This window comes from Pyxicephalus adspersus, chromosome 1 (genome assembly GCF_032062135.1).
Source record: "Pyxicephalus adspersus chromosome 1, UCB_Pads_2.0, whole genome shotgun sequence".
NCBI classification, from domain to species: domain Eukaryota; kingdom Metazoa; phylum Chordata; class Amphibia; order Anura; family Pyxicephalidae; genus Pyxicephalus; species Pyxicephalus adspersus.
Genome location: NC_092858.1, coordinates 67,089,119 through 67,099,293, shown reverse-complemented (window position 1 = coordinate 67,099,293; position 10,175 = coordinate 67,089,119). Strand labels below are relative to the sequence as shown.

Below are 10,175 nucleotides of genomic sequence, written 5' to 3'. Positions count from 1 at the left end.
GGAGCTGTCTTATAAACGGGTGAGTGTCTTATTTTAATTATTTTTTTAAAAATCGGGGGTGGCTTACTTAATGGGGATGTCCTAAAATCGGGGAAACACGGTAGGGATGTGGCCTGTTTAAGAAATGTATATAGGTGGATGTTTCTTTAAATAGTGTTATTTCATAAGGCCTTCTTCTTTCAGGGCAAAGCCAGGAACTTCTCAACACCCACTTATAAAACGTCAAACAGCGACATGGAACCTAATGTAAGATTTCCTATTTAAAAGAAACCTTTTATTAAAGAAATACATAAATTGGATTATACTGATCTTTTATATAATCCTAACTGTTTGGATTTAGTTAGTCAAAGTTACTGACATGGAACAAGTATTAACACGGAATTGGCTTCCAGGAAGAGGTCAGTAATTCCAGCTCTCAAATATCTTTACAGACCTAGCATACTGTAACCTGATGTAGTAAAAAGACCATTTATTTAAAGAACTACAAAGGGAACTGAATAGTTAGGTGTCAATCCAGACTAAGCATAGTTTAACCTTATTAATATACACAGTTCCAAAAAGTATTATTTTACTAGATGCAGTGTTCTCTCCAGCCACTTTAAGCCAGATGCACCACCAGGCACTTTTTACAGACAATGGAAAAATGGGACATATTACCAGGGTGAGCATTTTAAAGTTATAAAAAGTGGTAGTGGGTAGGGAAGTAGTAAAAAGCTTAAAATTTAAAAATCACAGGGGTTACTGGATACCTATGTTGCCTCATTCTTTGACCACCTGTCTACGGTTTCTCCCCACCCAGCTGAAGTACATTTCTGTTGAGAACACCGACTAGAGAAATCATTCTTTTATTGTTGTTTACTTTGATTTAATGAAATGTTTAAAACAATTTTTTTCTAAAAAAAAAACTTTAAAGATTATGCTAAATAAATTAAAAAGGCTGCCATTGCAGAACTAACTGGAATATTGCATGTCATCTGGCTGGTAAGGTATCAATATCTTTGGTTTTAATTAACAACGAGACAGTTCTGACATGTTCTGGGTGTCAAATGCTAAATTCCAAGCTTACTACCCCCCTCCCCCCCCTTCATCCACAATCGAACTATAAAAAACAGCCTAGGTCAAACGCAGAACCTTGACGATCTAGGCTCACATCATTAAACACAGAAGAGGAGCGATCACCGAAATACTGATTGATAAGTCTTTGAGCATATAACTAGTGACTGGGTAAGTGTAGGTTTTGTTTGGATGGCTGCCACCAGCTCTATCTATTTATCTATGAGATCTTATTTGAGATACCTTCATATTTGGAAGCATGTCTTAGACTACCTACACGATCCGTTTTTTGAGATTTCACCATCAGATTGAAGAAAGGAACTGTAGTCAGTGTCTTATTCTTAAATTGCAGATACCCTTATCCACTATTAATGAATGAATAATTTATCATATTTCCATTATTACATCAATAGGATAGTCGTTCAAAATTTTGGAGTCATTCCTGTTTGTGGTTTTCCTCGGTTGATTTTACTCTTCCAATTTCTTTATTGTGAGGTCAACTTACCAAGTCTCGGAAATCCCCTGAGGAAGCTCGTTCAGGGCGAAACACATCGGGGGAGACTTTGAGCACATTATTGACCTATTTGGACTTTGTAGATGTGAGAGTAACTTATTGAGTTATGGCTAACAATGCTATAGCCCTCACTCTTTTTATGAATAATGTTTCTAATTAGTATATGTTTCAGTGAATGGAATAAAAGTTATGTCAAATCCTCTTTTTGCCATAAAGAGCCGCTATCCTTCTACTCTGTTCTTTGTAGTTTTTAACCCAAAACTGAGTAATAGCATTTACAGAAAGATGTAAACAAGGGCAGCCTATATATATTGACATCAGCACAAAAACACTTTTAACAATAACATTAAATGAATTAGGGTGAATGTCAGTGGTGCGAAACCTAGATAGCCAATTTGTGCGCTGAATGTAGAAAACCTGATAAAAAATAAAAACATTTACCTCCAGCTCTTGCTTATCAAATATTGCTTTAACAGGAGAAGGCTGAGTAGCAGCCGTCAGGAGTTGTTGTAGTAGAATCATTGGTGGTTGGGGACCCTCTGGGGACATATCCCCAATATCTGGAGAGGCTGCAGCACCTTCGTCTGAACGAGAAACAAAATCATTTTAATACTTCAATCAATAAGGTAAATATGTATTGGTGTTTTTGGTTCAGTTCCCCCCAGGTTTTTGCCTGTATATTTCCTTTCACAAACCCAACAACATCCTGGCAGACTAAACTGTCTGTCTGCAGAGAACATTTGGATTGCAGCTACATGAGGTTACACAACAGGCTAATTTGAACAGTTTTATGTACTAAACAAAATATGGTAGAACTTACTGGTTCTTCAAAAGAATAGCGTTAACTAACTTTCCAAGCCTAACTAAAGAACAAATCAATCTGGGATGAAAGATTATTAGTGGTAATGCCATTCAAACATTAGACAATACCAGTATATTTACATAATGCTGGGTAATAACAGGTGTACATTTCAATTCTGTATCTCGAAAGAGATTCCTATATTGTTTATTTCACTGAAATGTACATTCTTCAAAACCATTAAAAGATCATGTGTGTCAAAAGCAGTTATATAACATATCAATAAAAATACAGCCTCATACCTGCTGGGATTGGTCCTATCTCATGGACCGACGGCTGGGATAGGATTTGCCTTAGTCTATCCTGATGGGACAGAAGTGCCCAACCAGCTTTTAAAATGTAAAGTTTCAGCTGCTGACACCTCAAGCGGTCTAGATCTATTTGGTCTGTAAACAATAAATTATTAAGTGTTAATACCCAAGATATGATACATCAGAAACAAATTTTTTTCAGAAAGCTATCCCATAGAAATAGTAAATAGCTCAGTGTGATATGCAGGAGTTACATGTCCATGCCTTCTTTTTGGATAAAGCGTTTTCTAGCATAAACTTCCACTCGCACTTTCAAGGGCTACAGTTTGATATACAAACCATCATGTCATGTATATGCAACTTAAACTAATGTTAGTTCAATTACAAATGCCTATGGCTTGGAACACTTCTATGAATAGGCACACTGCCCTGAATGTTCTAATGCCTTGTTAAATGTATATCCGGACACAATATAACAATACATAATTAGTACATTTCTGCACTGTATGCACATATCCCCATGTCTTGTGTCCAAAAAAAAGTCTAGTGTTATCCCCTGCTAAATAAAAAAGAGTTTTGCAGGAGAAATGCTTAATATGAATTTTTTATTCTGCCCATACATGAAAATGTATGCTTATTAGATTTAGCTTTGTATTTTCTCTTCCCCAGGCTCACAGAATGGAGTAGCGATAACTCTTTGACTTGAGGGCCACAATTATAGTCTACCACATCTATGATGATGTAACAAACAGCTCACATACAACCCTATTAGAAAACCCTGCTAACCTGCAGTATTTTATGACCATGTACAGTAACAAATACATGAATTTCATAAAGAAAATTCAATAAAAACATCTTAGGAAATAGGAGACAGCTGTAAAACTATGTATATACATATATCAGATAAAAAAATTAAAAACAAAGCTGATTGGGACAATTGTCCTTTAGGATGTATTCAGTGCTATAAACTTTGGCTATTTCTGCTTCCAGAAGAAAACACAGCAGTGCTGGGTGAAGATAATATCTCCCACGTGAAGACAGCAATCAATTTAATCCTTCTCCTGATGTGCTGGAGCTTCCTTTTATCGACTGGATAATCATTTTCAAACCACCATAATCACTGCTATTCTTAGAGTCTTTCAAAGACACTTTACATTTTATACCAAGTGACAGCGTAGGTAGTTGGTTTTCCCCTACCAGTAAAACAAGGGGTAAATATGTGACAATCTTCAATAATGATTTCACTCATACTGTGCTTTATACAATCAAGCTATTCAAGCCCATGCTTTTCTGGAAGTCAAGTGGACTATACCTGCAAGCCCCTGACTGAGAGACTTCTTCAGCCTGTACTTTTCTAGCTTGCACCCTGCCAGGTTAACCAGCTGTGCCCACACAGAGAGCATGGAATCAGTGAAAGGCAGGTTGTTAACACAAAATGGCACCACTGGCAGCTAAAAACATTAAAAAAAAGAAAATTAGGAGAAATTCTCAAATTTCATGCATTATAAAGTGGTAAATCAATTCTTTAGGTATTTTACACCTGAATCATCACACAACAAATAAGTAATTAGCACACTTAGCACATTCCCATACAAAATGATTTTCATCCTTAAAAGTTTGAGGAAGTGAACTTACTGGGGTAAGTTGATTTAAGGGACAAACTCGGCTCATGCGCACATCATGAAACTGGACAGTGATTTTTCCTTTTGGTGTTATTCTTGTTACAGTACCCTCTCCAAATTCATCATGTACCACCTGGCCACCAAGGCGTAACCGGCTGTCTATTCCCCCAATAACAGCCAGCACTGCCATCAAACTGCCCACTTCAGGGTTTTCAGAGTCAGGGAAGTAATCTTCCAATGCTGCCTGCTAAGTAAAAAGGTTGATAAGGTAAACCCCATTAATAAGGTAACAGATTTATGTTGTTTGAACAAGGTTACTAGTTGCATCTAAAGTGAACAAATAACAAATAAAGTAATTCCTGTAAAACTTAGTTCATGCAGTCTCCATGTTCCAACAGCCATATACTCTGGGAAAAAATGCAGCTCAACCTCAGCATGACACTGCTGTCAGTGGTGAAGGGCACATACACAGTCCTCCTTTAACCTAATCACAAAGATCAGGGTTAACGTAGGCATTAAATCATAAAGGCTGTCCTGTTTAAATATCCTGAAAATCTGAAAACAGAAGGACTCCTAATTCAACTATTACAGGATAAGAAAATAATGAACTTCCCTTATTTAGCCCATTGAATATAAAGGTAACTTAAGGTAAGTGAGCATTGTCATCCCAGGAATGGAAAATTGGTAATGGCAGAATATCCAGGTGGAAAAAAAAAAGCTTAAAAAGTAAAATCATTGAATCTAAAGACTGGTAGGCTGCAATAGGTTACATTTTAATTTCAGTTTTTAAATACAATTTTTTTAAAAAATGTGTTTGCTTATCTAGAAATCTATTCCTTTAAAAAATGTATTTTTTAATTACCATACATAACTTACCAGGTCATTACGTTTGCCTTCAAAGACACTGGTAACAGAGTTTAGCTGAGCATTAATGTACTTGTTGATGAGGCCATTCCACTGATTCAATGAATGAAGAGTACGGAGCAGAGCTACGATCTCCTCTGCTAGGGTACTGCTGTGAGTAGCTGTAAGAGAAGCCTGTGGCCTTGCTTTCCTTCTCCTCAATGTGGATTCTATAAATATAATTACAGTGTTATTGCAACTGCAAAAACTCCATAGACTGCAATTAGGTTAGTGGTGAAATTCACTACTTACCTCTCAGAAGGGGGATATCAGAGGAGCATGTGCTCAGCAAGCTACCCAAAAACCTAAAGAGTTTTTCCACTAGAAGTTTCATGTCACCGGACCTATCGTTTTTGTCCCAAGAAGGGAGTACGGCTTGCAGCAGTCGAACAGCTAGTATCTAGGAAACAAGAAGTTATATTGTGGCATGGTGAAACAAAGGACCCTTTATGTCAGCACAGTGGCTCAGGGGTTAGCACTCCGGCCTTTGCAGCGCTAGGTCCCAGGTTCGATCCCCAGCCAGGACATTATCTGCACCGAGTTTGCAGGTGCTTCCCGTGTCTGCATGGGTTTCCTCCGGGTACTCCGGTTTCCTCCCACATCCCAAAAACATGCAGTGAGGTTAATTGGCCTCTCCCTAACAATTGACCTTAGACTACATTAATGACATATGACTATGGTAGGGACATTAGATTGTGAGGTCCTTTGAGGGACAGTTAGTGACACGACTATGGACTTTGTACAGCGCTGCGTAATATGATGGTGCTATATAAATACTGTGTAATAATAATAATAATAATATTAGTGTCATTAGGGACCAAATTAGTTAAGTCCCAGCAAAATCTGTAGCAATCCCAAACTATTTTCATTGACAAATTTGTAAACCCTACAGAATTGCTGCCGTAGATGATTACAATGTGTTTATGCAACTACAAACTCCTAGTAAAGTCTTTCCTACTAGCAGCTCCTAACAAATCTATGAGACTGTACATCAATGTCAAGTCAATGGTCTCTGTGAAAAGATTATTGATCAAAAAATTTAGATAGAGTTAATTATAAAACACATACAAGAAAACAAAATGAAATTACACAGCAAATACCTGTCTTTGCAATGTGGCAGCAGTAAATGATTCTGGTCCTTCTACAATCTTCATTAGAAGGGATATCCACTGTGGCATGCTTAATGTACTGCACATCTGTGGCATAATAGCAATGCTGCGGATGAATCCCAATGTGCACCAGCTCCTATGTTGCTCTTTATATACAAGTTTATTTGAACAAGCTGCTGAAAAACAAACAAAGTCATTAAAAACAAAACTGGGTAATGTACATCAAAAGAAAAAATACAGATTCTGACAAAAGATAGTGTTGTGTTTTTTTCCTATTGAATTGGTAATCACATCTGGCAGGGTATAGTCCTGCACCACTGCAATAAAGTAACCATTAACCATATGCTTCATTGTTTTATACTGAAAACATATAGATTCCAACTGGGTGCGTTGTTCAATCTACACACAGTAAAGACAATTTTATTTTTTTAGGTTATATCCCTACAAAAATCTTCACTCACTTGTTTTATCTATAGTGCCACTTTCCACCAACATGCGCAGTAATCCGCACAAAGTTTTGGTAGCTTCACTTTGCATAACCTCGGCATTTACCCCAGCTGAGAGACAAAGGTTCTGCAGAAGATTCACAGTGCTCATCAACATCATAGAGGTAGGGTGGATATTCTTATCAGTCTGCTCGCCTTCTAAAAGCCACAAGAACAAGATTCAGATTTCACAACTTCACTGGACCAAGCAAAGAATAATCAGGTGAATGAACAATACACATTCTAACCGGAATCATCTTCAGTATCAGAGTCATCTGCCATGGGCTGAGTAGCAGGTGGAGGTTCTGTTAGCTTTAAGTCATACTTTCCTTCTTTGCCCATTCTGTATGAATTGGTGCTTCCTGTATCCCACTGAACTCTAATCCAGCCATCTTCTCCAAGCTCTCCAATGACACGACCTAGCCCAGGAGGTGGGCCATCCTTAGGGTAATAAATCAAAAAGATAGAGTTTGATAGGGAAATATGTCATTTTTTGTTAGGTTACCTAAAAAAATATTAAATATTTATGCAAATTAAGACTTTATTAGTAAATAACTTTGAAAAATGTATAGGTTACAACTTCTATTTTCCAAGAATATTTTGTAACGATCATACATAATTCCAAAATTAATTCATTTTAATTTTAAGCTAAATCACTGAAAAGTGCCTGAAGTCCAAAAAGGTAAATACTTATCAAGAATACTGCTGATAGGGCAAGCAAGCACTTATTCCATTCATTTATAGCATACTAGAGGTGGGCAAGACCTTGCTTGGGATAGCTAGGGTTTAGGGGATTAGCAGCTCTATGTAAATTATGGTTCCAGTAAGTTAGCGTTTACTTTCATTTTTATTATCTCCAAGGTAAAAGAATGGTTAGTTTGAGCAATACTAGCAGCCTATTATAAAAAAAAAAATAATAAGGAAATAAACACATACTTGGTCTCCCCATTTCCAGTCCACACCTCTCATCACTCTGGTTCCAATTTTCATCATGGCAGCCAACTCAGGTCCAGAAGCAGGCAGTTGTACTGGTGCAGTTTCCTTTCTAGACTCTTCTAACACAGTGGCAGATGCTCCCAATATACATGTACTTGATTCTTCTTCAATATTGTCAGAACTTGGGCCTGTGAAATTGAACCATGGAAAGCAGCAATACATTTTTAGCAGTTTGTAATTTATGCCATGTACAGGTAAAATATTGTTGAACACATATAGGGTTTTTATACATTAACATGATACACTTTTTCTTACCAATGAGTCGCAGGATAGTCTGTGTCAGGGCCAGCATGCCAGAGTTAAGAAGCAGATTAAGGCTATTGGCTCCATGTTGACGAGTCAGCATGTTTAACATGACCAGCATAAATCTGGCTTGTGGGATGGTCCCTAGGCTTGGTCCTGAAGGATTTTCATTGGTGATTGTCTGCAGAGGGACTGGCTGAATTCCTAAGGCACAAAAAACATGAATTTAACACTAAAATCATTTTCATTTACACCGGAAGCTACACTGGCCAAAAGGTACTTACCCATTTCTTTAAATTTGCTGGTGGCATCAAGCAATATATTTCTTATATTCTGAATGGCCCAAGCATACAGTTTGCCATAGGTTACCTCTAATAACATTCGGTTAAAAGGTGGAATAAGGTCAACATCCTTTAGGCAGTCTGTCAGAGGTTCACTGCAACATACAAAGCAATTAAAATCTAGAAAACGCAAAAAATCTGCATAACACAAAAATGGCTAAAATAAAAGTGTACCTCAGATTAGTTCCTTCTGGGACTAGTCTCTGCCAGCCACAAAACATTGCATACTGCACAGATGGAAGGAGAAAGGTTTTTGCAGCTAGTTTTAACATGGTGTCTATTCCCTCTAAACGAACCTCAGCTCTCTCCAGCTGCAAGCAAACAAAAAACATAAATCACCCGAAATATTTTACACTTTTAAAAAATGACAAAAATAATAAAAAAAAAAAAAGCTATGATGACAATTTAAAGTGCATATACACACACACATATATATATATATACACACACACACACACACATATACACACACACACACACCTGGAAAACAGCAATAACCTTATGCTTTGAATTGTTCTTAAAGTGTTAAACTGTACTTAAAGATGTGACTGTTTAGACTTCCTGCTCTGTAGCCATATACCTGTATATGTAAAACATGGGGTTATCTAAGGCGCCACTGCTTTTAGAGTGAGATTTGATAATGTCACTATTATTCTGCTCACTTTTCTCCTTGTTAGAGAGAAAGCTGTACCCAAGGATCTCCCTGCTTCCGCCTTATCCATCCTGACGATCTGTACTTTCTGCACCTTTCTTGCCACTTTTTGAATATTATCCCACCATTCATTCAAAGTTACAAGGAAACCCCTGACACATAAGCAAGTAAAGCCCTCATCTACAATGCTGCCACATGATCGAGTATGGATAAAAGTAGGTCAGAAATGAGTTTAAGATTAATGACCAGTACTTGCTCGATTTGTTTTTGGTACAGCCTCCATAACACATATCCCTATTAAGAATTTCAAAGTGATGCAACAGAAGTTAACATAGAAGTTAACAACTATTAAAACTGCACACACACCTGCAAGAGTATAATGCTCAAAAAACAGTACAGGTATTAATATTAGATATAGCAGTATGTCTGCGTCATACCTGCTTCAGCAAACACTTCCTCATTTTCTCTACATCCACTGGCTCCTCCTTCAGCGCAAATTCCACAATGGTGTTCAGCAAAGCAGACTGAGGATATGAACCCTGCACATTATGTTTCAGCCATTTGTATTTGTGGACTCCTGTTACAGAGCTTAGAATGGGTTGCCATTTATCCTGCCAAAAACAAGTATGTTTTGGAATTTTTTTCACAAGAACACAGTAAATAAAAATACATCTTCCCATAACCTTTTATTCATTTACTAAATTTTAAGGTGTTTAAAATTAAGGAAACTAAAAAAAAAAAATATGGGCACTACCACTTCTCAGTTTCTTTTTCTAGAAAGGCTGTAGTAAGGAAACAAGATGACTGCTATCATTTACTTTTAAGTTATTGAGGCACTAACCTAAAACATTCAGGCATATCAGGAGTTTTGACTTTCTAATTTACATGCCGTTCCACAAAAATCAGCAAAGAATAGCAAGCATATATATACTCAATTCCACCATTTCATTATTAGCAGTGGAGGGGCATGATTACACAAAATACATTAATTTACCCAAATCCCTAAGGGAGCAATTACACATAAAGATCAATTTTGATCTGAAAGATGTATTTGGTCTTTTCTCCCAAACCATGACTATATAGGACATTTGAACCAATCCTACTTTTATGGCCTTTTTTTATCTTTTATGGAAGATTGTTTCCAAGT

General features: G+C 37.0%; 1 protein-coding gene across 1 annotated transcript in view; it reads right to left on the bottom strand.

Moving 5' to 3' along the window:
* Positions 1 to 10,175, bottom strand: part of HERC2 (HECT and RLD domain containing E3 ubiquitin protein ligase 2) — a 97,661-nt gene that overhangs the window by 44,189 nt on the left and 43,297 nt on the right. The window contains exons 32-45 of the mRNA XM_072402339.1: positions 9,466 to 9,639; positions 8,551 to 8,687; positions 8,320 to 8,471; positions 8,048 to 8,239; positions 7,733 to 7,920; positions 7,045 to 7,237; positions 6,773 to 6,955; positions 6,303 to 6,484; positions 5,455 to 5,602; positions 5,176 to 5,372; positions 4,313 to 4,543; positions 3,990 to 4,128; positions 2,669 to 2,812; positions 2,009 to 2,151 (exon numbers count right to left, since the gene is read on the bottom strand). Coding sequence (XP_072258440.1) covers positions 2,009 to 2,151; positions 2,669 to 2,812; positions 3,990 to 4,128; positions 4,313 to 4,543; positions 5,176 to 5,372; positions 5,455 to 5,602; positions 6,303 to 6,484; positions 6,773 to 6,955; positions 7,045 to 7,237; positions 7,733 to 7,920; positions 8,048 to 8,239; positions 8,320 to 8,471; positions 8,551 to 8,687; positions 9,466 to 9,639 — 2,403 coding nt within the window. The remainder of the gene's footprint in view (positions 1 to 2,008; positions 2,152 to 2,668; positions 2,813 to 3,989; positions 4,129 to 4,312; positions 4,544 to 5,175; positions 5,373 to 5,454; positions 5,603 to 6,302; positions 6,485 to 6,772; positions 6,956 to 7,044; positions 7,238 to 7,732; positions 7,921 to 8,047; positions 8,240 to 8,319; positions 8,472 to 8,550; positions 8,688 to 9,465; positions 9,640 to 10,175) is intronic.